Source organism: Aspergillus pseudotamarii (genome assembly GCF_009193445.1).
Source record: "Aspergillus pseudotamarii strain CBS 117625 unplaced genomic scaffold BDV38scaffold_2, whole genome shotgun sequence".
NCBI lineage: Eukaryota > Fungi > Ascomycota > Eurotiomycetes > Eurotiales > Aspergillaceae > Aspergillus > Aspergillus pseudotamarii.
In genome coordinates, this window is record NW_022475016.1 from 686,911 (window position 1) to 712,764 (window position 25,854).

At 49.4% G+C, this 25,854-nt stretch overlaps 9 protein-coding genes across 9 annotated transcripts; 5 read left to right on the top strand and 4 right to left on the bottom strand.

Annotated features, from left to right (window-relative positions):
• Positions 1 to 1,866: 1,866 nt before the first annotated feature.
• BDV38DRAFT_66199 (MFS transporter) lies at positions 1,867 to 4,237 on the top strand. The gene is made up of 3 exons (XM_032063716.1): positions 1,867 to 2,611; positions 2,661 to 2,915; positions 2,984 to 4,237. The coding sequence occupies exons 1-3, from the start codon at positions 2,251 to 2,253 to the stop codon at positions 4,174 to 4,176; spliced, it is 1,809 nt and encodes a 602-aa protein (XP_031919405.1). The 5' UTR covers positions 1,867 to 2,250; the 3' UTR covers positions 4,177 to 4,237.
• Positions 4,238 to 4,914: 677 nt separating this feature from the next.
• BDV38DRAFT_277370 (Mpv17/PMP22 family protein) lies at positions 4,915 to 5,937 on the top strand (the record flags this gene model as incomplete). The annotated part of the gene is made up of 2 exons (XM_032058471.1): positions 4,915 to 5,456; positions 5,529 to 5,937. 2 exons carry the CDS (start codon positions 4,915 to 4,917, stop codon positions 5,935 to 5,937), a joined length of 951 nt encoding a protein of 316 aa, XP_031919406.1.
• Positions 5,938 to 6,112: 175 nt separating this feature from the next.
• Positions 6,113 to 8,397, top strand: BDV38DRAFT_66217 (exonuclease V). The gene is made up of 2 exons (XM_032063717.1): positions 6,113 to 6,662; positions 6,750 to 8,397. The coding sequence occupies exons 1-2, from the start codon at positions 6,287 to 6,289 to the stop codon at positions 8,225 to 8,227; spliced, it is 1,854 nt and encodes a 617-aa protein (XP_031919407.1). The 5' UTR covers positions 6,113 to 6,286; the 3' UTR covers positions 8,228 to 8,397.
• Positions 8,398 to 10,084, bottom strand: BDV38DRAFT_66242 (heme-dependent oxidative N-demethylase family protein). The gene is made up of 3 exons (XM_032063718.1): positions 9,682 to 10,084; positions 9,432 to 9,608; positions 8,398 to 9,330 (listed from the first exon to the last, which is right to left on the bottom strand). The coding sequence occupies exons 1-3, from the start codon at positions 9,987 to 9,989 to the stop codon at positions 8,568 to 8,570; spliced, it is 1,248 nt and encodes a 415-aa protein (XP_031919408.1). The 5' UTR covers positions 9,990 to 10,084; the 3' UTR covers positions 8,398 to 8,567.
• Positions 10,085 to 10,407: 323 nt separating this feature from the next.
• On the bottom strand, positions 10,408 to 12,612 carry BDV38DRAFT_233506 (dolichyl-P-Man:Man(6)GlcNAc(2)-PP-dolichol alpha-1,2-mannosyltransferase). Its single transcript, XM_032053129.1, has 4 exons — positions 12,371 to 12,612; positions 11,643 to 12,312; positions 10,792 to 11,586; positions 10,408 to 10,737 (listed from the first exon to the last, which is right to left on the bottom strand). Exons 1-4 carry the CDS (start codon positions 12,439 to 12,441, stop codon positions 10,477 to 10,479), a joined length of 1,797 nt encoding a protein of 598 aa, XP_031919409.1. The 5' UTR covers positions 12,442 to 12,612; the 3' UTR covers positions 10,408 to 10,476.
• Positions 12,613 to 12,641: 29 nt separating this feature from the next.
• Positions 12,642 to 14,879, top strand: BDV38DRAFT_66274 (RNA-binding snoRNP assembly protein NAF1). The gene has a single exon (XM_032063719.1). The coding sequence runs from the start codon at positions 12,708 to 12,710 to the stop codon at positions 14,709 to 14,711; it is 2,004 nt and encodes a 667-aa protein (XP_031919410.1). The 5' UTR covers positions 12,642 to 12,707; the 3' UTR covers positions 14,712 to 14,879.
• On the bottom strand, positions 14,880 to 16,931 carry BDV38DRAFT_66275 (U4/U6-U5 snRNP complex subunit PRP3). The gene has a single exon (XM_032063720.1). It carries the CDS (start codon positions 16,815 to 16,817, stop codon positions 15,048 to 15,050), a length of 1,770 nt encoding a protein of 589 aa, XP_031919411.1. The 5' UTR covers positions 16,818 to 16,931; the 3' UTR covers positions 14,880 to 15,047.
• A 65-nt stretch (positions 16,932 to 16,996) lies between these two features.
• Positions 16,997 to 22,545, top strand: BDV38DRAFT_233511 (DNA-directed RNA polymerase I core subunit RPA190). The gene is made up of 4 exons (XM_032053130.1): positions 16,997 to 17,328; positions 17,419 to 17,910; positions 17,972 to 20,732; positions 20,802 to 22,545. The coding sequence occupies exons 1-4, from the start codon at positions 17,144 to 17,146 to the stop codon at positions 22,383 to 22,385; spliced, it is 5,022 nt and encodes a 1,673-aa protein (XP_031919412.1). The 5' UTR covers positions 16,997 to 17,143; the 3' UTR covers positions 22,386 to 22,545.
• Positions 22,546 to 22,828: 283 nt separating this feature from the next.
• Positions 22,829 to 25,794, bottom strand: BDV38DRAFT_233514 (TFIIH/NER complex ATP-dependent 5'-3' DNA helicase subunit RAD3). Its single transcript, XM_032053131.1, has 3 exons — positions 25,727 to 25,794; positions 25,209 to 25,665; positions 22,829 to 25,157 (listed from the first exon to the last, which is right to left on the bottom strand). The coding sequence occupies exons 1-3, from the start codon at positions 25,741 to 25,743 to the stop codon at positions 23,247 to 23,249; spliced, it is 2,385 nt and encodes a 794-aa protein (XP_031919413.1). The 5' UTR covers positions 25,744 to 25,794; the 3' UTR covers positions 22,829 to 23,246.
• Between the last annotated feature and the right edge of the window lie 60 nt (positions 25,795 to 25,854).

A 25,854-nucleotide genomic window follows, 5' to 3' on the forward strand; every position in this document is an offset into this window, starting at 1 on the left:
TTGGTTCTAAGGGTTTTGTTAGAGTGTGCAATGAGTGGATTGGTTGTGACTCGTATGTATGTAGATGTGGTTTGAGGGTCTGGTGGTTGGCGATGCTGTAGGGGTTAACTTCACCAGGGCTGTGTGATTTATGAATATGGAGGGGAAAAAAGCGAGTGTATAAATGAGTATTAAAAAATGATACAATAATATGAATATATTATGTATCGCTAAAATTCTATGATAGGTCAAGTATAGGATCTTGACGGGGGGTTCTAAGTTTGTGGATATATAACCTTGCGATATGAGATCTAGATGCAGCAACCACACGCTTCCTCTTTTTACTAGGTAAACTGTAGGCAACTACCGAGTAACCACTAGCTGCCAATGACACTGCAAAGGCAGCTAATAATGAATCATTGCAGCGCCGCCGCTATTAGGTTGGGTTATGGATTGTTGCCTTGGTGGCAAGGCGGCAAGAAGTGGGAACACGAATATAAACTTGTTGCAGTTCGAAAGCAGCGAATATAGACTGAGTTAAGACAGCTTGTTGCGCTGATCGACCTGTCATGCCATACACAACAGGGACAGATAGACGATCTCCATCCAAGACTCTAGGTTGTTCTTGGGTCAGCATAAAGTATAAGCAACGACCCATCGTTCTCCATCCAATATTATGCAGAATTTCCAGCATAAGTAGTTGACCGGATTCTAACCGTCGGATTCTAGCGTGGCTCGAAAGGCCCAGAATAATTAAATGGCACCGTAGCTAAACCATTTTAGGGTTGTGGGCTAACACTAGTGGGTCCAAGACGGACACGCCGAGTCCCCAACAGACTCTGAATTCTTAAGGCTAATGTGCCGTGAGGATGGTCTCTCTATGATAGTGAACTTAGATGACGCTGCTCCCCGGAGGATCTGTCGATTAAACCCTTTTCATGCATTGGGGATCGATCCGAAGTGTTATGATGTGTAGGGTCGTCCTTGAGCCGGATATCAAAGACCCGTCGACTTGCCAAGGGGTCATGGCAAGAACAGTAGCCGATGCTTAGCCTCACGGGTCGTAGTATCGAGAACGTAGAAACTTGGAGGGGCTTCAGGAATATTGCTCTGGTGAATAATGCCCATCAAATATTATTAGGATACAATGTGCCCCTTTCCGTTATAAATACGAGGTAATCATGCTATGTGATTGTGGCCCTACTCGCAACAAGGTCAGTCCATGAACTGTGGCTGAAATTGGATACGAAAGGTGTCTAACCCGAAGCGGGCAATTTTTATGGTGACCTACGGGTTGAAGTCCTGGATGCGGCTGATGAAATAATCGGGCCGAATTTTCGACGAGTCATTCGGTCACCTGCTCTTATCAAGCTATTTCGACACGGTGATGCAATTTCCCCTCACTCGAAGATCCTGATATGATAGCAAATATACGGAGTGGATTGGATAGATAAGACGTCACTAACGATGTATTATGAACAAATTTATGATCATTCACAACTCATACATGGTACATGGATCTGTAATCAAAAAAAAAGAAAAATTGCCCTACGGAGGCGCACTCTGAAAGAGTCATACACCCGAAGAATAAACTCGACTAATCAAAAAACTTTCCAGGATAATTTCCCTAAGCCACGAGGCATACGGTTAGCCCATGGATCCAGAGCTTTAACGAATGGGTCTTGGGATCCACTCCGCTCAAGGCCGACCAGTCTATGCGTTGCATAACAACGAATAATGCCCAGATCTCGGGTGCATTTTGCCCCATTCCCTTTAATTCCAGCTTCGTTTCGTACCTGAGGACCTGAGACCGGCTTAGATCCGAGGTAAATTACTACAAAGTGACGCTGTCACTAAATCAAAGAAAAAAAAATTTCTTTGGGCCCAGATGTATATATAGATCTGTAACGTCCCTTTTGAGTCCTACTTTTTCCGGCCCTAGATTTATGTGGTATCATTCTTTAACATTCTAATAGATTTAATTTTGGTTTTTATTTCTAATTTTCCTGATCGACATTCTTGGTTGTCCACACCTTGAATTTCAATACCGTCTATACACTTGCCGCATTCGGCCATTGCAGTATCCTTCCAAGTTGACAGGGATCATATCTGATAACAACAGCGCTTGTTTGCTCTATTAATACGCGAGACACTTCAGCCGCAGCCGCTCTTTGTCCGTCTTCCTGCTCAAGCCGCACGACGCCGTCTCTTATCCTTAGAACGCCATTGTTTCACCGTCCCCTTTGTGATACGAAACACAGCTTTTTCGCCATGTCGAACGAGAAGGGGGCTCCCGGCGAGTCGCCCATGAGCCGGAAAATCCCATATTGGCGCATGGTCATGGATCAGGGCGCCGTGACCCAGGAAGTCATCGATCATCCGTATCCAGGTTCAGGAACAGAAGAGGATCCATATGCTGTCACCTGGCTCCCCAATGATCCACGGAACCCTATGCAGTTCGCCAGTAGCACGAAATGGTTCATCACTATGCTTGCTGCCATTTCGACCCTGGCCGTTGCGCTAGTTTCATCAGCCTATACCGGTGGTGTTGCTCAGATCAGACAACAGTTTCACGTCGGCACCGAAGTTTCTACTCTGGGTGTTTCACTTTTCGTTCTTGGTTTCGCCATTGGTATGCCTTTTGCCCCTTCGTGAATCTCTTCTTCAACTGACAGGAATAGGACCTCTGCTCTGGGCTCCTCTGAGTGAAATGTTCGGTCGTCAGATCATTTTCTTTATCACTTACCTCGCTTTAACCGCCTTCAACTGTGGAAGTGCTGGCTCCCAGAACATCCAGACGCTGATCATTCTTCGATTTTTCGCCGGATCGTTTGGCTCCTCCCCTCTTACCAATGCGGGAGGTGTCATTGCCGACATGTTCTCTGCTAAAGAGAGAGGTGTTGCGACGAGTCTTTTTGCGGCTGCCCCGTTTCTGGGTGGGTTCCTCTTTCTTTTGTTGCTTCTTATTCTGGAACATCATTGGACTGACTTTCCTTTCATATAGGCCCCGTTCTCGGCCCTATCATCGGAGGTTTCCTGGGGATGAATGCCGGGTGGAGATGGGTGATGGGTTTCTTGGGAGCCTTTTCTGGCTTCGTTTGGATCGTGGCCTCCCTGCTCACACCCGAAACGTATGCACCAGTTCTTCTTCGTCGCCGTGCCGAGAGACTGTCCAAGATTACCGGTAAGGTCTATCTCAGCAAATTGGACATCGACCAGGGCAAGGTTAGTCTCAAGCAAGCGTTCGGCACCGCATTGTCGCGTCCCTGGATCCTGCTCTTCCGGGAGCCTATTGTGTTCTTGCTCTCTCTGTACATGGCTATTGTGTATGGCACCTTGTATATGCTCTTTGCCGCCTACCCAATTGTGTTCCAGATGGTCCGTGGTTGGAACCAGGGTGTGGGCAGTCTTCCATTCCTTGGTATTATGATCGGAATGCTGGCTGCTGTGGCCTACAGCATTATCGACAACAAGCGGTACGTCAAGACTGATGAAAAACACGACGGGTTCGCTCCCCCCGAAGCACGTCTCCCACCATGCATGGTTGCTTCTCTCGCTATTCCCATCGGTCTCTTCTGGTTTGCGTGGACCAACTACCCATCTATCCACTGGATGGCCTGCGTCGCGGCAGGAGCCCCCTTCGGTTTTGGCATGGTCCTGGTGTTTTTGAGCATCCTGACCTACCTCATTGACACATATACTATCTTTGCTGCGTCGGTTCTGGCAGCCAACTCGGTTCTGCGATCAGTCTTCGGTGCTGTCTTCCCGCTTTTCACGACATATATGTACAGCGACCTTGGCATTCATTGGGCTTCCACCATTCCTGCCTTCCTGGCGCTTGTATGCGTACCGTTCCCGTTCCTATTCTATATTTACGGCCCGAAGATCCGCCTGCGCTGCAAGTACGCAGCTGAATCCGATGCCTTTATGCGCAAAATGGCACAGCAGATGAAGCAACAGCAGGGTGAGCCTGAAGACAAGGAACAAGAACTGGCCTATGACCGCACGGAAGCACCTGGTGTCGAAGTTTCCGATAGTAGCGATGATGAAAGTGATTCGCATGTTGGCGAGCTGCCGCCGGTGCAACAAATTCGCACCAAGTCATCGGTTCGAACCGCTGGTTCTGCGCGTCAGTCGATCTATGACGGGAACCCGTACGATATCGACCGTGTTCACACTCGCGAGTCCTTCAAATGAATTTGACTCGTGTAGTCCCTACAGAAGGATTATTGCGCAGCCATCCTTCGAGTTCTTCACTTTCCCGACATTCTAAATATACCGATACCGACTATCTCGATAATTTTTAGTATCTATTACCCTATTTATCCTTATACCCGTTTGTTGATAGCACTCGATGTGTTGATGTGAGATGTGTGTGATGGAAGAGAAAAAAGTTTTGTGTCCATGCATTGAGCCCCTTTTCCAGGGCTCTACTTTTATTATTTAGACGACTGTTTGATGTTGATATACCCGGCGTGTCATTGCATATTCTCCTGTTTGCTTGCATAATAGATCGTGGAGTGTTGGGATCTGATCTGGCGTATGTATGTAACGTGCGAGAGAGAATACATTACTAGTTAGTACCTATACTTGACCATTGATTGCATCGTGAATGATTCGGCCTTCGTTCTTATTTAAATTTCGGACTTAAGAACCAATAGAGTTTTGTCTCCGATCGGAAAGGCTTGCCTTCGCCTTCCCCCGACCCTCGGCAGAGAAGCAGTGCCGACAGCGCTGATTGCGGAATAAATCTCCTGCGCTGATTCAATTTTGACTCAACATGATGTGCCTGATTTTCTGCTGACCGTGTTGCTGTTCTTGTGCGGCTCCTGGGCTTCGACAGGTTATTTGGGATTATTCTCAATAGGCTTGTTACGGTCATCGGTTGATCGCCTTCCATATGCGAGATTTCTATACTACAGCACAACTAAAAATATGAGACATACACTTGTCACCCAGCTTGGCAAACGGCCAACGCTATCTTCGCGGTGCCATCTACCTTCTCGCAGACGGCCTCAAGGAAATCGATCTACCAGCTCAGCACCGAACGGTCCTGAGAAAAACGTATCCCCCCAGAACGCTCAATCCAAAGCCGCACCCCCTTCATCGACGCAATCCTCCTGTTCCTCCGCCACCCCGCGTACAGTCCCCGCCGGTGCCAGATCTCGATCGCTGCGTGACGTTATTGTGGAGGGACCTCTGGGCAAGCTCGGACGGTCATACTCGCGGATCCAGGAAAGAAGGCCATATGCGACGCAATTCTGGAGCTCGATTGTCGTATACCTATGCGGTGATTTGAGCGCACAAGTATTGTTTCCGTCGGATAGCAAGTCGGCCAAGGAGACCGCTCGAGGGAATTCTGAGTCGTCGTCAAAGACAGAGAGTGAAGACAATGACTCTGCGACATCCGGAGGAGGATATGACCCGTGGAGGACTTTGCGGCACTTGACAGTGGGCGCAGGATCAAGTATCCCGTCGTATAACTGGCACGTTGTCCCCGGTCTTTAGCCTAGGCATAATAGGACAATCTGCTAATGGAGGTACAATAGGTTCATGTTCCTTCACCACCACTTCAATTTCGCATCCAAGTTCCTCTCGATCCTTACCAAGGTCTGCGTCCAACAGGCCGTTTTCACACCCGTCTTCAACACCTATTTCTTCAGTGTCCACTCACTGCTTTCGGGCGCGACTTTCGAGGAGACCTGGGAGCGTCTGAAGAAGGCGCTTCCGGTCAGTATCACCAACAGCGCGAAGTTGTGGCCTGCAGTCACCGCCTTCAGCTTCATGTACGTGCCACCTCAGTTCCGGAATATATTCTCTGGGGTTATTGCGGTTGGATGGCAGACGTATCTCAGCTGGTTGAACCAGAAGGCAGCGCGAGAAGTCGAGGCCAACGAGTTGGCTGAGGCAGCGGCTTCGCAGATTGGTATCGGCGCCCCTGCAACGCTGAAGGCATAGTTCTATCTTGGTCGGATGTCCTTTTTTTTTTTTCTTATACCCTTTTGGTTTTTCTCCTTGTTGTATATAGATTTATAGATACGGTGGCATTGGGTGGGTTTGGATGGATTATAGATAGCGTGTGTTTACAGCGCCCTTGATAGATTATGAGAAACAGTGATTTATAGACACACCGCGGTCCTTCATACTTGTTATTCTACTTATGCGTACCCAGACACCGTATTTCCTAAAAGAACGCGTTTGCAGTGTCTGGAGCTGAGATATCATAACCGATAAATACCTTAAATCACCAGTGGCCTCGCCACTTTCCACATCACAATGACATGAACTTCCCGACAGGATCGCAGGCATGTCCTGCCCACTGTCCTCCCAAAATTTAATGAAAGATACAATCTCCGACAATAGTAGCGACTACGGATCCGACTTCACACCGGATGAAGAGGAAGTCTTGAACGAACTACTCGCCCAAGCCGTCAAGGAACACGCGACTCCTCTTCACGCGACACCACCGCCGCCGTCGCCCCAACCATCGACGACCACTCCAGCCGCGAAGGAAATAAACGGCGCAGTGGGCGACATTGAAAATTGTCATGTTGCCCCATCGAGTCCTCGGACGCCCAAGGTACTGGGGAGGCAAAAGCCCGTATGGCAAGTTTCAAGGACTTGGCAGAATCCCGTCGCGGGGAGCGCAGGTCAGATGGCGAGCAATGGTGGCGCCGCGTTTGGTATTAACCCCGTTTCCTTTCTTCCTTCCTGACTTTGGTGTTTTTATGTTTGTTGGGGGGGCGCTGACGGTCTGACGAAGCGTTTAGTTGAGCATCCGAATTCTACTGAGGGCCGGATGAAGGAGCGCGAGAGGGATGTAGCTCGCGAGAGAGAATGGACTACTGGTGCTACGGATACTGCTGCGGATAATCGGTCGCCGATCGAGAGGTTTCGGAGACCACCCAATAAAGCATTTTCGGTCACGGATTTGATTTCGCCCGCGTGGTGTGAGTTGCAGTATTGGTATACGTTGACTAAGTTTGGGAGGAAGAGGAGAACTCCGGCGATGAAGCAGGGGAGTACGATACATAAGACACTAGAGGACGAGATTTATACGACAGTTTCGGTAGAAATTTCGACCAAAGAAGATGCGCTGGCGTTGAGGATATGGAATATCATACAAGGGCTGCGGACGTTGAGGGAATATGGTATCACTCGAGAGCTGGAGGTATGGGGGCTGGTGGATGGCGAGTTGGTGAATGGGGTCATTGATCAGCTTTCTTACGAGTGTCCAGACCCGGATCTTGAGGCGACGGCCGCGTCGTATTATGCCGACGTGGAGGCATCGAGGGCTGTGCTGCCCGAGTATCAAATGTCGCTTTCGGATTACTTGTTGTCGCCGTCGCAAGGTGGCAAACGGCTCTCTGACCTTTCCTGGAATGGTGAGCAAGAAGACAGCTTAGATGACTCCGGAATCGGCAGTCAGTCTTCTTCAGAGGCTTTCAATTTGCCTCGAATATATATGACCGACGTCAAGACCAGAGCTAGTGCCTCTGTCCCCACAGTGAAGAGCTCGTCGTTCCGGCCAACCCTGCTTCAACTTCAGATGTACTATCATATGCTTAATCGGCTTGCTACTAGTGATGATGTGTCCATCGAACTACTTGCCTCGCGCTATGGCCTGGACCCCACTCGCACATTCACGGACGCCTTCATAGCCGAAGTAGGCGGTCTCAACGACCAATTTTTCGATACATTCTCCTCGCAAGAGTCTGATTTCACCCCGGAAGATGCGGCTGGACGACGCACATCGTACGGTGAAGACTCTGCACCCTCTGGCAGCCAGGACTCGACCAGTATTCTTCTCGCGCACAACAACCTGACTAGCCTCTGGAAGCTGATGAAAGACCAACTTCAGCTCACCTTCCTCCCACCCACGCATTCGACACCAGTGTCAGTGGCACCCTCAATTCCTTCTGAGTTTCAACCGGGCTTACTCGAGTCTTATCCGACTGTGTTATCGCCTGTTCTTACCGCCCGATACCTATCATCAGCCCCAACAACCGAAGCACAGTCCCGAGTGCTGGGTAGCCGCTCTTTCCTCTTCGACCCCACGACTCTGACGGCTTATCTATCTGACCAGATGGAATGGTGGCGCGGCGAGCGTAACCCGCGGGGTGTCGAAGTCATGGATGCGTGGAAGTGCCGGATCTGTGAGTTCCGCGACGAGTGTTCCTGGCGTCAAGAGCGCGAATGGGCTTTTGCAAAGCGTAGAAGAAGAAGATCATCTTCGCTGGCTGTCTAATTATTCTAGATCTGGGTTTTGTATAGGATTAGGGCATTGGTTGGCGTTTGGGAGGATCATCTGCCTCCAGCATTCGGTATATACAGAAGGTTTCATTCCTTCTACTAATGTGTCTGAGATTAGACATCCTGTTGGACGTGAACAGACTTGGGGCAAGTCACTGAGTCAAAAGATGATACGACCATAGAGAACATACCCGTTACAATCTCATAAAGATACACCACTCAGCTACCAAAAAAAAAAAGAAAAAGGAGAAAGACATTGATCAAGTCATCATATCTCATAACATTATAAAAACCTAAAAACAAAACACAAGAACACCCAAACCCAAAGAATATAATCAAAACGGATAACTCCGAACCTCCTCCTCCTTGTCTACCTCCAACCCCTGCGCGACCTGCACCTCATGCATGCGATCCAAATACTCCAACAAAACCTCCCCATACTTCTCCCTCCCCTTATACCGCGCCACATCCTCGCCCCAACTCCTAATCGCCGAAGCCAACCGACCAGGCACATACGGCTCCTTAACCACCTCCGTAATAGGCTCAAAATAAGTCCGAATAGTAAACACCACAGCCCCGGACCTCGGCAGTCTCCTCAAACTTTGCCTCTCCGAGCGGAAAAAGTGATGCTCAATCGCCCGGTTCTTCTCCGCCGTATTCCACGACACCGTCTCACTATCCTCAGACCCGATACTATGCGACCAGGGTAGACTCTCATCCACTTGGATGAAGTAGTTATTCCGAAGCACGGGGTCCTCGGGCCTCAGCCGGCGGAAGAAGTTCATCATGCCCTTCTCTAGCTTTTCTTTGTAGCCGGGCACGGAACCTGATGTGTGGATTTCTGATAAACGCATCCCGTATTTGTCTTCTAGGCGCCAGAAGCCGGCGAGGAGGATGGAGCCGGCCAGGAGGTAGTATTCGCCGTCGGGGCGCTCGATCATTAGGGCTAGGTCGTCTTGGATGAGACGGCCGCAGGTTTGCATGGGGTCTTCTGGGAGGGGAGGCACGGTGGTTAGGGTTTCTTGGGTGAGGAGGTTGGTTATTCCTGTTGGGGTTTTGCGGAAGAGGGTTGGGTAGCGTTCGGGGAGGTAGGTTGATCTGTGTTGGGGTTTGGGGTTAGTTGGTATGTAGTTTGTGTGGATGAGTCAGTGGGTATATGGGGAAGAGGTATGTATATAGAGACGAGGATGGTGACGTACAATTCCTCCAGTAACTCCATGGCAGCGTCCATGGCTTCAGGAGCTGTTTTGGAACATTTCGCTCCTCGTTCTTTAATCCGACGTGCTTTGTCGGCGTGATAGCGTGGGTAGTGGTTGTCGAGCTCGATCCATTCGTCCCATTTCATGCTTCGCAGGCCCATGGTGATGAAGTATTTACTGTGGATTCGCTCTGTTAGCATTTTACCGCCTTTACTTTGTCTGCGGATATAGAAGTGTGATATGAACTTACGGCCCGTATCTGAAAGGTCGGTAGGGCTTCGGCTCGGTGGTATGCACATCCCAGTCTGGATATGGGGCAGCAGGGGGTCGTTTGAAGTCGGAGGGGGTCCATTCTCCCGGTTTGCGGGTGGGCTGTTTGAACTTTGACGCGGGGGACAGGGACTTTTGTTCTAGGTCGCTCTCGGGGGATTTTGAGATGTGGTGTTTCCTCCAGAGGGAATGGAGGAGATAGGTGGTTAGGGTTGCCAGGAGGCAAATGGCGGTGACGTTGGAGAGGTGGTGTTGGGTGATTGTACCTGGGAGGATGGTGAATGTCATGTTATCTTCTCTTCTATAGTGATGCTGTTTATGTTATTGTTGGTATCATGAGAGGAGATGGTTTCTATAGGTGTATAAATATAGATTTGTTGTTGGGAGAATGCTACAACTAGGGTTATGGGATGAAGGGGAAGGGGGGGTTGATTTAAAACGCCATGATCCAAGATGTAGGATGTAGGACAGCATACGGATGGATACCTCATGCTGCAGAGAGCGTTATCATGTCTGTGGGGGCAAGGGATCAGATAGTCAACTGCCCTTTCTGTTAATCGGATGCGATCGACATCTAAAGTTTGCGGGGAAGAAGATGCTTATCTTTGCAGCTCCGGGGGATCTTTTGTCTCGTTCAGGTAAAGTCGCACTGCCGCCCTACGTTGTCGCGTCTGCGGCCTCGCATCTCGGATACGAATGAAGGCAATATCTAGAGATAGCATTCGAGGGCTATTTACATTGGTGGGATAGTCCGCTTGGTAGTACATGTGACCTTTTAATCCGTCTCGGCGCTGACATCACGTCGCCGGAGGAGGCAATATTGCCCCCATTTACGCTGGAATTGATCCGGAAGCCCCGGCAGATCAGGAACCCAGATCAGTCGGCCTATAAGGCCCGTTTGCGAAGCATCGAGGAAGTGCTTGCACGACATCACCTCCCACTGTGACTCGTCATGGATATAGTCGGGTTCAAGCTCGGTTGCATCATGGCTTGGGAAGTACGAGTCGACTAGGAATGAGCATTGGGAGATGTCCACCTATGTGCGGGATTAGCTGATGAAGAAGGAAGAATCGTCTTGTTATACACTTACGTATTTTCCTGCGTCCTCCTGGTTCAAGTCGTTCATGCCTTCGGGGATCTGCGATGTACCGTCGAAAAGAGCAGGATAATCCGTGGCATCGGGGAACTCCCCAGGGAGCAACCCCCGGAATTCGCTGCGGATAAACTTGGCCCGCATGCCATCAGGGAGGAAGAACGAAGACGGAAATCGGTACCACTCTTTACCAAAGCATACCGAGTCGCCCGCGTGGGGAATGTCCAGCCGCTCCAGCGGTTCGAACACCTTTAGAGGGGCGTTATAGGCGGTAATCATACCGACAGTCCGCAGCAAGCCAGCATTGATAGCGGCAAGAACAATGGCCGTCACGATGGTAAGCTTGGCTTGAGCTAACAAGGTTCCACTGGACCCTTTAGAGCCTTTAGACCCAACGTAGGATAGGATTATATGGATTGCGATCGCCGCATTGAGAGCAAGAAAAGGGTACGCCGGATACATGAACCTTTCTTCTTTGTGAGGCTGAGCGGTAAAGATCGCAAACCACAGATAAAATGGCGCGATAACAGCCAAGGTTCGTAGCGGAATCTCCTTCTTGGTCGCTTGGGGTCGGAATATGGCCTGGAGAAGTAGTAAAGGTGCCGCAGACATCGCAAGTATGAACCAGATGTTGAAATTCAATAATAAGTTCCTTATGTAGAATGTCCAAGGCTCTGTACCGAAGATGTCTGGACCCTTACCCTCTCCTCCAAAGATGTTGTAGGCGACGATATTCCAAGGCACAACAGCAAACTTTCGGAGGAAAGCGTAGTCCACAGCAATTTCCGCAGCCTGCATCTCATTAGCACAAGACGGAAATCATAGACTGTCAGTCCGTAGTTGCATACCAGGATTGCCAGACATCTGATGGACCCGTTAAAGATACCAGAGACGACCGTCCCCAGGGATCCCGAGATAAAGCCGACCAGAACCTCTGTGAGCAGAAGTGGAACGATCAAAGCACCGGCAAAAGGCCAGCCGACAATCGCACCGAGGCCAAACCACATAATTCCTTGCGCAATCTTCTGACGTCGCCAATCCAAGAAGGCTGTGAGGCCGAGCATGGACATGTACATAGTAAAGCTGGAGGGGAGGAATGATGCGGAGGCGTGAAACATGCCCGGACTGAACGCAATGATCATAAGAAAGAACAGGCCAATCTTGGGGCTTAGTGTGCGACAGATTGCCGCATATAGACGGGTCTGACAGGCAGCACAGATGAGGGCCAGAAAAAAGCGGATCGCATAGAACTGAGAGCTTTTCGTAACCAGAGCAAGGGAGGCCGTTTTCCCGACAATGGCATGAATGGTAACATAGAGCCAGCTCCGGATTGAATACACCGGCGAGTACTCCCACGTCTGAAGTCCGTATCCATGATCAAGATAATGTGTAGGTTCCCAAAAGTTGAAGACTTCGTCACAGTCCTGAATGGGCGCAAGGAAAGCCGCAATTGCATTGGAGATGAGGAACACATAGAGCGTTATATTCAGTGGAAGGTAATAGGGTGGCGGTGGGGGCCTGCGAAGGTCGCGAGTGTTAGTTCGATTAATAAGGAAAGGAACTCTGGTTATGATACCGTTTCTTGGACCGCGGTGCCTGCCCTGTTGGCATTGAGGGGACCTCAATTGTTTTCCTGGCAGATGCCATTTTGCTGACATTTGTTTAGGGAGATTTAATTAACATGGAGAGTTTAAAGCATCGTTGAAGCTTAATGTAACAAAACACGTTATCGATAAGAAAGCTTCTCCGGTAACCGCAACGGCACTTATGGCACTTCCCAAAAAAAAAAGTTTCCGCATTAGATTTTGCCTGCAATCATTCCTTTATACCACTAATTTATTGTTATTATTTATTATTATCACTTCTTCTCTCGCCTTTGAGATACATCTTTCTCAAGGTTACAGAGACACATAATGAGTGATCAACAGCCGCCTGTTCAACCCCAGCATTCCCTAGAGGATGCGAACGAGGGGCCCCCTGTGAAACGGACTTGTATGAATGATACGCCACCCATTGCATTAACACCTGCGGACGATGGAAGTGATTTCTATAACACACCATGGGTTGTGCGCACGCCTGCAGAACCGAGCGAGAACTCGGGGGTAGCTATTCAGGGTCAAACCAATGAACCAGCCACGACATCTCATCCTTCGACGGTGATCCCCGGGTTAAACCTCGTCAATGATAGTCTCAAGGATCTGCAGCCGGTGCAGAGCGATCCAAGCCCGTCGCCTAACCCCACTACCCAGGAAGGTGCACATACGGATACACAAAATGACATGGATGTTGAGGAAACGGAGCCTAAGAAACAAGAGCCTACAGTGGAGAGCGTAAGAAACGTTGAGGGTGAACAAAATTCTGAACCGCGTAACCAAGTCGAAGCGGCGAATCACGTTCAGACAGACGACAACAGGACCAATGGTGATGCAAGCGGGACAGGAACTGTGCCTCCCCCAGACGCTATGGAACATGATCAAGCCGAACGGGACGAGGAGGACGAGGAGCATCCTGAATGGGAGATTGATTCTTCCCCTTACGAGTCATCCTCTGATGATTCTTCTAGCGACTCCTCAGATGACAGTGACGAGGATGACGAAGACTACCCAATTCTTAGCCCCGAAGAACAAGCGCGTATCTTGATGCAGGCAGAACTCGGTTCCGATGATGAAGGAGAGGGGAAGGGCAAGTCGGGTGGTCATATCAGAACGGCAAATGAACTTCCAGAAGAAGCGCCCCCTATCCCGGAGGTCACTGTGACTCCCGAGATGAAGATTGTGCTCCTGGGACATGTGGAGGCAATTGTCGAGAACACGGTCCTGATCGCGGCGAATACTTCTGGAGAGTACCAGGTGCTGGAATCGAGCTCATTACTCTGCCTTGAAGACAGAAGTCTCGTTGGTGTGGTTGCTGAGACATTGGGAAGAGTTGAGAACCCATTGTATACTATCCGTTTCCCTACTGCCGCGGCTGTCGAGGAACGTGGTCTTTGTAAAGGAAAGAACGTTTACTACGTTGAGCAACATTCGACGTTTGTGTTTACTCAGCCTCTCAAGGGAATGAAAGGTAGTGATGCTTCGAATTTCCACGACGAGGAAATTGGTGAAGATGAGGTGGAGTTTTCCGATGATGAAGCAGAGGCCGAGTACAAGCGGAAGTTGAAACAGAAGCGGCAAGAAAGAAAGGAAGCCAGGGATGGTCCAGCAAAGGCTAAGAAGGGCCCCCCAGGTCCGTCGAAGCTCAGCCAAACCGAACTAAACTACGATGATAACGCTGGTGAAGATGGATACACTCCTCTTGCTCGCCCGAAGAACTTCCATGAGATGATGGGTCGGCAAGAGGCACCTGTCGAAAACGACGGTCCTACTGGTAGAGGTGGTTTCCGCGGTGGTAGAGGTCGGGGCCGGGGCTTTGATCGCGGCCGAGGTGGCCGTGGTCGTGGGGGCGGACCGAGAGATACTCAACATTATGACCGCCAGCCATATCAACAGCAAGGATCGGACGCGCAGCCCCAAGCTTCCAACTACACTCAACAAGCGTACCAGCAAACTCAACCTAATGCTTATGGAATGCCACAGCCATACCCTGCGTACCCGTCTTTCCCGCAGCAGCAACAACAACAACAACCTCAACATCAACCACAGCAACAGTTAGGTCAAGGTGCTGTACCTCCTGGCTTCAATTTTCAGATGCCATTCCAGCAGGCGTATCCCCAACAAAACCCTTACCAATTCCCACCCAACATGCAAATCAACCCATTGTTCTTGGCCGCTTTGCAACAGCAGCAGCAGTATCAGCAACAGCAAGCCCCTGGGCAACAACCGGCGCAAGCCGCAACCATGAACTTTGACCAGGTTAAGGCGCAATTAGACCTGTTGCGTCAGCTGAGCAATAACAATCAAGGACCACCTCGCTCATGAGTGTCTCTTACCATGTTGATATGATTAGGGTTTCCTTGCTTTTCTGGATTTGGGTAAAACTGATACATAGGTATACATATGTTTGCATTATCGGGGAGTTAGGCATCTATCCTGGATCGGCATAAAAGTTCACATTAGTTCATCTCTCTTGTTGATTACGGAGTCTTTATGTATGCATCACTCAGGAGGCATATCATTTGAATGATGCGGGAAATGAAAAAAAGAATCGCTTATTAGACCTGGCACATAGGGGCCATGGTTGTATTTGTTTCATAGAGATAGACATGTCCTGCCTTTCGACTAGAATTTGTAAATAAAGAAGAATAAACACCATCGTCATGACCACGACTCGCTCTGCTTTGAGCTCTTTCCCAGTGCCCAGAAGTTCTCCAGCTTTGCTCGAGCCAAGACGTCCTTCGCTTGAGAATCTGTTTCACACACTCGTGCCCCCAACCATTTGCGGAAAGCTCGAGTCTTGACCTGGCCTTCCCACAAGAGACTGCATGTATTGGAGCTAAGGTCTTTCAGATCACCCGTTTGCTCATCTTCAGCAGCTAGCCAAGACACTTGAGCCTCCCGGTTGCCTTCCCGCACAGCATTTGGTCCTGCGTTCTCTGTCCAGTCTATCCGGTTCAGCATAAGCTTCCTGTAGTTGTTGATAGAGTGGGAACCACCCTCAACAATCACAAGGTTGAATTTAGGGTGCATGACACAGACTCCCGTAAGAGCATTCTGTTCGGCATTCTTGCTGATTTTGAAGCGATTCCGCCCGTTTGCAAGACTGTCAATGCGGTAAACTGACATGAGAATTCCCTTTTCGGCATCTTTCTCTTGTTGTCTAGCAAGTTTCTCTCGTCGCTCTTCTTTGGTCAGCTTGCGATCTTCATTGGCTTCCTCATGCTTAGTACGACGCTCTGCGATTTCTCGCGTTACGCGTGCTTCAACAGCGGTAGGGTCCTTAACGGCCTGTTCACCCAGCACTCGCATGAGGTTCGATTTTTTGACTTTCGGGGGAGGGGCTGGCTCAAGTCCCAATCGGATCTTCGCTTGTTGCTCCTTCAGATCGGCCATTCGCCGCTGGCGACGAATCTTAGCTTGTTCCTTAGGTGTGAGATACATGGGTTTTTGCTCTGCCATATGTTTATCTTGTGGAGGGTCGAGAAGAACTGGATGCTGAACGTATTGAGTCACTATGGTGTCCGGTGTATCAATCTTTAGATTCCGTTCGTCTTCGATGCCAGAATAGTCCTCCCCGTCCACTAGTCCTTCATCCCACCATTCAATTGCTGGTGGAGCCGGAACAAGAAAAGCCTTTTCGACATCTAGGTCTTCATCAATACCGGCCTGTCGCGCTCTCTCGGCAATGCGTTTCTTCATTGCCTCCAGTTGAGCCTGCCGACGCAGAGCAGCGCCCTGCTGTATGTATTTACCCTTCTGATTAAAAATAAGTTGCCGCGACTGTCGTGGCTTTGCAATCGTAGCTTTCGGACCGAGGCTAGGGTCATAATAGGGATTGTTTCTGATTTCCTCCAAAGAAGGACCGGAAAGATCGAGCCCTGCTCGATCCGGCCTCCCATTCGTGAGCGGAGACTCTGTTCGACGGGATTTCGATTGAGTGGACTGTCTTCCCTTGGCACCCCGAAACTCAACAGTGTCCGATAGCAGAGCCGGATGAAGGCCGACATCCAGACCACCCCGACCCCTCGAGGAGCCATCGTCTTCTTCCAATGGGAGAGGCTGAGGTGTTGGCGAGGGCTCGACTGGCCGTTGCTGAGCTGCCACATTGGCCCTTCCAGTGGCAGCCGCGACTCTGGCTTTCATCTGCTCTAATCTGGACATTGCAGGGGAAGCGGCCGGAGGTGTAGGACTGGGGCTTGGTGCCGCTGATGGCGTAGATCCTCCTCTTGCAGCTTGAAGCCTAGCGCGTACAGCTTCGGCTTTAGCTCTCGCCTCAGCTACCATCCTCTCGATATCGGGTTTGCCAGAGGCTGGAGCCCCTTGGCCGGGTAATGGGGATCCATTATTGGAACGTGACCTTTTCTGCGTGTTATTGTCTTCGTCCTCGGGGTGAGGTCGCTTCAGCATGTTGCCTGACAGGTCCGCCATTGCTTGAGGCAGAAAATGAATGCTGCACTCACCCACTGGCACCGAGCACGACTCAAAGTTGGCGTATGAAAGATTTGGCAAATGAGTATCGACAGTCCGAGAACTAAAGTGAGAAAAGAGCGCGGATACTACTTAGAAGTGACACGGGCATAAATCACGGGGCGATCTCAAACGTGGGTCTTGGCGGTATCGCACGGCAGAAAAAAAGTTGGGTGAACTTTTTCTTTTCGCAGCGACAAGACCGAACGAACCCGCTTTTGCTCCTCCAGACCAACAGGTAGTCGCATAGCCAGCTTCTTCTGTCGCTCACGGAGCTGCAGGGAATCATGGCGAACTTCGCACGTCCCGTGGCTTCCTCAATTTCGGGGATTGACTTTACCGTTTACAATGACGAGGATATCAAAGCCACCTCGGTGAAGCGAATCCATAATACTCCGACTTTGGATTCCTTCAACAACCCTGTTCCTGGTGGTCTATATGACCCGGCTATGGGAGCATGGGGTGACCATGTGTAAGTTCCTTTTCTAGCACACTGTTGTGGTCTACAATCTTGTGTTTTGCTTCGGCCTTCTTTTTGGCTCCTTCAACTGACCAGACCTAGCTGCACAACATGTCGCATGAGCTCATGGTCTTGTGCTGGCCATCCCGGACATATCGAGCTACCAGTCCATGTGTACAATGTCACGCACTTTGATCAGATGTACCGTCTTCTTAGGGCGCAATGTGTATACTGCCACCGCCTTCAGATGTCTCGGACACAAGTCAATGCCTACACCTGCAGATTGCGACTATTGCAGTATGGCCTGGTCGACGAGGTAGCTGTCTTGGAGGCAATGGAACTCAAGAAGGGTTCAAAGAAATCGGCGAATGATGGAGACGTCTCCGAGGAGGATGGGGACGAAGACGAGGATGACCTCGTGAAGCGCAGAAATGCGTTTGTCAAGAAATCTATTCGCGAGGCACAGGCGACGGGTAAGCTGAAGGGCTTGATGGCTGGTGCCAAAAACCCGATTGCTGCGGAACAACGGCGGGCTGTGGTCAGGGATTTCTTCAAGGATATTGTCGGTATCAAGAAGTGTGCCAATTGCTCAGGGTGAGTTCGGATTACTTTCCCAGTTTTGTTGCTAGCACAGGGGCATTAACTCCGAAGAAAGAATCTCGCCAGGTTATCGAAGAGATCGGTATTCGAAGATTTTCCGGAAAGCTTTACCCGAAAAGGCTAAACTCGCCATGCAACAAGCTGGGTACAATGCGTCAAACTCCTTGGTCATTCTTCAGGAAACCAAGAAATTCAATAGCAAAGAGAAGGAGGCCCTTGCAAACGACAACGCCAGTACTACATCGGAATCTCACGGAGCGGAGGAAGAAGTTGCTCGTGGCAATGCCATCTTGGCGCAGGTGGATAACAAGAAGACTGGTGATGGCGGCCAATTCATGCCCTCACCTGAAGTCCACGCCGCAATTACTTTGCTGTTTGTGAAAGAAGTGGAGATTCTGAGCCTCGTCTATACATCCCGACCGATGTCAAAGAAAGAGTCTCGTGTTGACGCAGGCATGTTCTTCATCAAAAACCTCTTGGTGCCACCAAACAAATATCGACCTGTCGCTTCCCAGGGGGCCGGTGCTGTTGTCGAAGCCCAGCAAAACACGGTGTTCACGCAAATCTTGAAGAATTGTGACATTATCAATCAAATCAGCAAAGAAAGACAGAATGGAGGATCCGACTCTGCCATGCGTGTGCGCGACTATAGGGATCTGCTGCACGCTATTGTACAGCTTCAGGATACTGTCAACGGTCTGATTGATCGTGATAGGAGTGGGTTGTCCGGCCCCGCGGCGGCCAGCGCTCCTAACGGTATCAAGCAGATTCTGGAAAAGAAGGAGGGTTTGTTCAGAAAGAACATGATGGGTAAACGTGTGAACTTCGCTGCCCGTAGTGTCATTTCTCCTGATCCCAACATCGAAACCAACGAAATTGGTGTTCCGCTTGTGTTTGCAAAGAAACTGACGTATCCGGAGCCTGTAACCAATCACAACTTTTGGGAAATGAAGCAAGCTGTCATCAATGGTCCAGACAAGTACCCAGGTGCCGCTGCGATCGAAAACGAGTTTGGACAAGTCACTAACCTCAAGTTCAAGAGTCTCGATGAGCGGACGGCCTTGGCCAACCAACTGCTCGCACCATCGAACTGGCGTATGAAGGGGTCGCGCAACAAGAAGGTGTATCGTCATCTTACCACCGGAGATGTTGTCTTGATGAACCGGCAGCCTACGCTTCATAAGCCGTCTATCATGGGTCATAAGGCTCGTGTCCTCGCCAACGAACGTGTCATTCGCATGCACTATGCTAACTGTAATACCTACAACGCTGATTTCGATGGAGACGAAATGAACATGCATTTCCCCCAGAATGAGCTTGCTCGTGCTGAAGCCATGATGCTTGCGGATGCAGATCACCAGTACCTTGTTGCCACTTCCGGTAAACCTCTGAGAGGTTTGATCCAAGATCACATCTCGATGTCTACGTGGTTTACATGCCGTGATAGTTTCTTCGATGAGGAAGACTACCATGAATTGCTCTACAGTTGTTTGAGACCAGAGAATTCCCACACAATCACAGAACGTATTCAGCTTGTCGCCCCGACAATGATTAAACCAAAGCGTCTCTGGACTGGAAAGCAAATCATTACAACTATCCTCAAGAATATCATGCCTCCAAACAGAGCCGGTCTCAACATGAAGAGCAAGTCCTCAACACCAGGAGATAGATGGGGCGAAGGTAACGAAGAAGGAACTGTCCTCTTCAAGGATGGAGAATTGCTCTGTGGTATTCTCGATAAGAAGCAGATCGGTCCTACGGCCGGTGGTCTCATCGATTCGATTCACGAAATTTATGGACATACCATTGCTGGAAGGCTCATCGGTATTCTGGGCAGGCTTCTAACGAGGTTCCTGAACATGCGTGCATTTACCTGTGGTATCGATGACCTTCGCTTAACCAAGGAGGGTGACCGTATTCGCAAAGAAAAACTTAGCAAGGCCCCTGAAATTGGTCGTCAGGTTGCGCTGAAGTATGTAACTCTTGACCAAACGAAGGCTGCTGATGAGGACGCCGAATTGCGACGTCGCTTGGAAGATGTTCTCCGTGATGATGAGAAACAAAGTGGTCTTGATAGCGTCTCCAACGCTCGCACAGCGAACCTGTCCACCGAGATCACCAAGGCCTGCCTTCCAGGAGGTTTGGTCAAGCCTTTCCCGTGGAACCAAATGCAATCGATGACAATTTCCGGAGCTAAGGGTTCTAGTGTCAACGCCAACCTGATTTCTTGCAACCTGGGTCAGCAAGTTTTGGAAGGTCGTCGTGTACCTGTAATGATCAGCGGTAAGACGTTACCGTCTTTCAGAGCCTTTGATACCAACCCTATGGCTGGTGGTTATGTTTGTGGCCGTTTCTTGACCGGTATCAAGCCTCAAGAATATTACTTCCACGCCATGGCGGGTCGTGAAGGTCTTATTGATACCGCTGTCAAGACATCTCGATCCGGTTACCTACAACGTTGTTTGATCAAGGGCATGGAAGGCTTAAGGGCTGAGTATGACACCTCGGTCCGCGAAGCCACCGACGGTTCCATCGTTCAATTCTTATACGGAGAGGACGGTCTAGATATTACGAAACAGGTCCACCTTAAAGATTTCGACTTCTTGGCATCTAACTACAAGTCCATTATCTCCCAAGTCAATTCGAGCGATTTCCACACCCTGGAGAAAGAGGAGGTAGGGGAATGGCATAAGGATGCTATGAAGAAGGTGCGCAAGAGTGGAAAGGTGGATGCTATGGACCCTGTGTTGTCCGTTTACCACCCCGGAGGTAACCTGGGTAGTACATCCGAGCTGTTTGCTCAAGCTGTTAAGAAGGTAAGAAGAAGCTTTTGTCTATACTAACAAAAAATCTCTTCGTGTCCAGCATATACTAATATTTTACAGTACGAGGAAGCCAATCCGGACAAGCTTTTGAAGGATAAGAAGAAGAGCATTGAAGGTATCCTCAGCAAGAAATCATTCGGTAACATGATGAATATGAAGTACTTGAAGTCGGTGGTTGATCCCGGTGAAGCCGTCGGTATTGTGGCTGGTCAGTCCATCGGTGAACCATCAACGCAGATGACCCTGAACACTTTCCACTTGGCTGGTCACTCTGCGAAGAACGTGACGCTGGGTATCCCCCGTCTGCGTGAAATCGTGATGACGGCTAGTGCTCACATTATGACTCCCACTATGACTTTGATTTTGAACGAAGAACTGTCCAAAGAGCACTCCGAAAGGTTCGCCAAGGCAATTAGCAAGCTCAGCATTGCAGAGGTTGTCGATAAGGTTGAAATCAGGGAGAGGATCACTTCTGGCAGTACAAAGGCTAAGGTCTATGATATTGAAATCTCATTCTTCCCCCCTGAGGAATACACGGCAGAGTATGCAATCAAGACAAAGGATGTGCAGATTGCTCTGCAGAACAAGTTCATCCCCAAGCTCGTGAAGCTTACCAGAGCCGAACTCAAGAGACGAGAGGACGAAAAGAAACTGTCGAGCTACTCAACTGCCCAGCCGGAGATTGGTATCTCTGTTGGTACCGTCCAAGAAGCTCCTCGGGGTGCTGACGACGAAGATGCACCTGCTGACGACGATGACGAGGAGGATCAGGACGACGCCAAACGCGCCAGTGGTTATAAGAATCGTTCGAACCAAGTATCCTACGAAGGCCCTGAGGGTGAAGAGGAAAAGATGGTCCAGGACCAAGATGCTGCCGACGATGACGATATTGAGGATAGTGACGAGAAACAGACGAGGGATGTTGAGATGGATGATGCCTCTGATGACGACTCGGACAATGAAGCCAAAGACACCAAGTTGCGCGAGGAGGATATCAAGGGCAAATTCGGCGAGATTACCCAATTCAAGTTCAACCCGAGCCAGGGTTCTTCGTGCACTATTCAGCTGCAGTATGACATCTCGACTCCTAAACTTCTCGTCCTACCACTGGTTGAGGCGGCTGCTCGCAGTGCTGTCATCCAGTCTATCCCTGGTCTTGGCAACTGTACATACGTGGAGGCAAACCCTATCAAGGGTGAACCTGCCCACGTCATCACGGATGGTGTCAACCTCCTCGCTATGCGGGACTACCAAGACATCATCCAGCCTCATTCCCTTTACACGAACTCCATTCACCATATGCTTAACCTGTATGGTGTCGAGGCTGCTCGTGCGTCCATCGTTCGTGAAATGACGGAAGTTTTCGAGGGTCACAGTATCTCCGTGGACAACCGTCATTTGAACCTGATTGGTGACGTGATGACCCAATCTGGTGGCTTCCGTCCCTTCAACCGCAACGGTCTTGTCAAGGATGCCTCCTCTCCTCTTGCCAAGATGAGTTTCGAAACGACCGTTGGATTCCTCCGGGACGCTGTCCAGGAGAGGGACTTTGATAACCTCAAGTCCCCGAGTAGCAGAATCGTTGTTGGCCGCGTTGGAACAGTTGGTACTGGTGCTTTTGATGTCCTTGCCCCAGTGGCATAATGGGTGGGTATGTGATGTGTATGACATCTTATATTGTCGTTTATTGTATATGAGTGAACTCAAACGTGTATCTATTATGCATTTTCCTTGTTGATGTGTTCTATGACTTCTGGAGTTTCTCTCAGCGAAATCAAGAAAAGTCTTTCATTTTCTTCTAGAGCAACCATTCATGATAAAATAAATCAATACAGAAAGAAAGGCTTTGCCTTTTCAGATAAAGTTCAACACCTGAATACGACATGCAATATTCTATGTCTAAAGACGCCTGCATATGGTGATTTCTACGTCTACATCGAAGCATTACTAATGCATAGGGCCGACGTTTTCAACAAATACTGATCTTATCAACACTGTATAGAACATTGGTCTAAAGTTGTCAGCAAGCTCTCTAAACATAGGGTACTAAGAGCCTCATGAACCATTGATTCCTAGGTCGCTATTACTGGCATTGGTAAGTAAGGGTATCCAAATCACATCGGCCATTTTTTATGTTTGCTTGACCCTACCTAAGTGGGAAAGGAGTTGGGTTGTCCTATTGAACCAAAGCAAGAACTGGAGAGGGCCCTATGAGCGGTGGGAAATAGAAACTGCCCACTCTGGCAACTCAGCCGGATTGTGTATGTCCTGTTCCTTCATGGATAGATAGTCCGTATTATAATACAATATCTATTAACAATCTTACGCCCACCGTCACAAACCATGCATCGTGCATATGGGGTATTGAATGATGCAGGATCTTTGCGCGGTCCTAGAAAGACCTGGAGATCGGAAAACGATATTCGGCTATCAAACATTCCGATGTATTGGCGTGGATGACTATGCCCAAAGTATGGAAACAAATAGTACTGTCCAGCTTCGCTTTCACTGTGCATCCAACATCATGAGGTCGTCGTCAATGTCGTCATCAAATTCATCCGCAGCGACGGCAGCACCATTGGCAACACCATTTGCGCCATGTCCATTAGCCAGTACTTCTCGTCGTGCTCTCTCTTCCTCCAGCATCTGCTTCTCCCGATGTCGCTCTAAATCTGCCAGGCTCCATGTTGAGATACCGTCCTGGTCTTTGGCTTTGAAAGGCTGAGCCATGCCGCGTAGGAAGTTCTTCGCGGTGGCCACAGCCATATCAGTACTGAGGTTGGTCTCACTTTCAAGCATGGCCTGACTGATCCACTTGGGAAGTTGGGTCCGTTTCTTCTGGAATCGCTTGTCAGCGAGAACCATGACTCCATAGTCATCCTTGCCACGAAGGACCCGACCGAGACACTGTGCAGCATGTCTCATCGCGTCGAAAGATAAGAAGTCGTTCTCTCGAATGCGGTAATTTTCTCGAAGAAATTCAAGTCGTGCTTTTAATATTCTCGATTCGGTGTATTGGAATGGTACACCAATGCATATCACGGCACGACCATAGTGATGGTCAAAATCAATACCTTCGGAGACCTTGCCTCGGGCGACGCACATTAAGATGGCACCCCTTCCATTACAACAAGCTGTTCGATATGTCTCTAGCGCCAACGAAGACTCCTGCGCATCCGGTGTCTCCACAAGGATCAACTTGTAGTTCCATATAGAATCCAAGATGCCCATGCCCTGCCACATACTGATAATGGACTCCATATACAAATATGAAGGGAAGAAGACGACGATGCCGTCGGGTGTGATTCGCGAGAATTCCAGGACGATGTTCCCGTAATTACGCACCACACCCGGGTCATTACGTATCTGGAACGAGGAAGAAATTTGCGCTTGATCTGAGCCACGAGTAACGACCATGGGTAAGAAAGAACGCCGTGCGAGAGTCATACTGTATGATTCCTGCATGACAGTTGTGAATCCCAGCATCTTAGGATACATTTCAAGAGGCGATAGAGTTCCAGAAGTGATAATGACGGAGCTAAATCGTTCGAACACAGGCTTGATCGCAATAGCGGCGTCCAAGCAGGTAAAATGCAACACAGGGTTCGGAACTGTTGCTGCCTCCGATTCAAAAGGCTCTAGAATTAGGAGGAATCCTTTGTCATACGTCGAAACTAAAGTCGCAAATGTTGCCACTTCCTGCAGCGGTTGATAGTCTTCTATGTTGATAAGTTCCAACGTTCGCACGAGTGACGTTAGCCGTTCAGCGCAGAATCGCAAAGGTTTTCGCTCGATATAGGTCAAGTCTTTGACATGAGTTAAGAACGAGGGAGGTGTTTCGGAGATGGTATGAGTGACTTTCATTCGTGTCTTGAGGTATTCGATAAATCTTTTGAGAAAGGAGATAAAATGCTCCGCTCGGCGTATATTGCCCGGTACAGCTTCTTTGAGCAGATCATCAGGGAGGACAGGATTTGAAATAAACTGATCCTCTTCCCTGGCTTGCTCTGCTTCCCGCAGACCCTCAACAAGCTTGGAATATTCACTTTGTAGTTTCTCCGCATCCGAACTCTTCATCTCATTAATCTTCCGTTCCAAGTTATTTGCCCCCCTGGTGGCTTTCCGCAGTGAATCCTCCGTTATATCAATACTAAGTGATTCAATGCAGACATTATCGATGTTATGTGCCTCGTCGAAAACCACTATACAGTCTTTCGAGAATTCCCGAGATACTCGCTCTGCAATTTTGGGATCGAGCAGATAGTGATAGGAGTATATTATAACGTTGCAGAATGGCATCATCCGCCTTGCTGAGAAATATGGACATTGTTTGTGGTCTTCGCCGTATTTGAGTAGTCCGTCGAGGGTGAAAACGCCTGGAGGTACAAGGTTGTGCGGTTCGAGGAGGTCAAGGTTCTATACCAAGTCACAAATCAACCCATTAATAATCAATCAGTATTTGCATACCTCGTGGTAGACACAGAGCTCAACGTCCTCGCCTCTTTCTTTTTTTTCTTTGACGAAGCCGGCAGTTAAGCTCCTGCACCTGGCATCAACGATTGTGCCACTTTTCTCCCTTTTGACAGACGGATGCAGACACAGATTCTTTCGACTAGTAAGCCCCAGAGCACGGAAGTCCTCGGTGTACCCGAGTTGTTGAGTGCGAAATTTCATTAGCGCCTTTAACTCTGCCAAAGCTTTCTCGATTTCCGACATGGTTCGAGAGCAATAGATAAGCTTTCTATGCTCCGGATAATGCATCTGATAGGCGACAATCAACGATAACAAAGAAACTGTTTTCCCGGTGCCCGAGGGCATTTCCAGGACACAGTGACCCCCGGCATCGAGGGTCTTCTTGAGGTCGCACATGTAGGCATATTGTTCGGGGTAGATACGAGGATACGGGAAAAGGACAGGAAGGTCACTATTGATAAAAGTTGGAGGGTTAAATCTGACTGAAAAGAGCTTTAGTATGGCGTACTTACTCAATGAAAAATTTCATTGTGACGACCGAGCGACGTGCTCCAAGTTGGGCTACACAGAAGGAAGCTCTCGGACAAGCTTACAACTTAAGACGGAGTTAAGGCCGCGGCCAGACTTCGTGACGAACTTT

Excerpts from the sequence above, each read along its gene's own strand:
- BDV38DRAFT_66217 (XM_032063717.1), top strand. The coding sequence starts at position 6,287 with ATGTCCTGCCCACTGTCCTCCCAAAATTTAATGAAAGATACAATCTCC. Across the intron at positions 6,663-6,749 it reads CAATGGTGGCGCCGCGTTTG|TTGAGCATCCGAATTCTACT; the intron begins GTATTAACCCCG and ends CGAAGCGTTTAG.
- BDV38DRAFT_66242 (XM_032063718.1), bottom strand. The coding sequence starts at position 9,989 with ATGACATTCACCATCCTCCCAGGTACAATCACCCAACACCACCTCTCC. Across the intron at positions 9,609-9,681 it reads CGACCTTTCAGATACGGGCC|TAAATACTTCATCACCATGG; the intron begins GTAAGTTCATAT and ends GCGAATCCACAG. Across the intron at positions 9,331-9,431 it reads ATGGAGTTACTGGAGGAATT|ATCAACCTACCTCCCCGAAC; the intron begins GTACGTCACCAT and ends ACCCCAACACAG.
- BDV38DRAFT_233511 (XM_032053130.1), top strand. The coding sequence starts at position 17,144 with ATGGCGAACTTCGCACGTCCCGTGGCTTCCTCAATTTCGGGGATTGAC. Across the intron at positions 17,329-17,418 it reads GGAGCATGGGGTGACCATGT|CTGCACAACATGTCGCATGA; the intron begins GTAAGTTCCTTT and ends GACCAGACCTAG. Across the intron at positions 20,733-20,801 it reads TTGCTCAAGCTGTTAAGAAG|TACGAGGAAGCCAATCCGGA; the intron begins GTAAGAAGAAGC and ends AATATTTTACAG.
- BDV38DRAFT_66274 (XM_032063719.1), top strand. The coding sequence starts at position 12,708 with ATGAGTGATCAACAGCCGCCTGTTCAACCCCAGCATTCCCTAGAGGAT.
- BDV38DRAFT_66275 (XM_032063720.1), bottom strand. The coding sequence starts at position 16,817 with ATGGCGGACCTGTCAGGCAACATGCTGAAGCGACCTCACCCCGAGGAC.
- BDV38DRAFT_66199 (XM_032063716.1), top strand. The coding sequence starts at position 2,251 with ATGTCGAACGAGAAGGGGGCTCCCGGCGAGTCGCCCATGAGCCGGAAA. Across the intron at positions 2,612-2,660 it reads CGTTCTTGGTTTCGCCATTG|GACCTCTGCTCTGGGCTCCT; the intron begins GTATGCCTTTTG and ends TGACAGGAATAG. Across the intron at positions 2,916-2,983 it reads TGCGGCTGCCCCGTTTCTGG|GCCCCGTTCTCGGCCCTATC; the intron begins GTGGGTTCCTCT and ends CCTTTCATATAG.
- BDV38DRAFT_233514 (XM_032053131.1), bottom strand. Across the intron at positions 25,158-25,208 it reads AGCTCTGTGTCTACCACGAG|AACCTTGACCTCCTCGAACC; the intron begins GTATGCAAATAC and ends GACTTGGTATAG.
- BDV38DRAFT_233506 (XM_032053129.1), bottom strand. The coding sequence starts at position 12,441 with ATGGCATCTGCCAGGAAAACAATTGAGGTCCCCTCAATGCCAACAGGG. Across the intron at positions 12,313-12,370 it reads GCACCGCGGTCCAAGAAACG|GCCCCCACCGCCACCCTATT; the intron begins GTATCATAACCA and ends CGACCTTCGCAG. Across the intron at positions 10,738-10,791 it reads AGGAGGACGCAGGAAAATAC|GTGGACATCTCCCAATGCTC; the intron begins GTAAGTGTATAA and ends TCCCGCACATAG.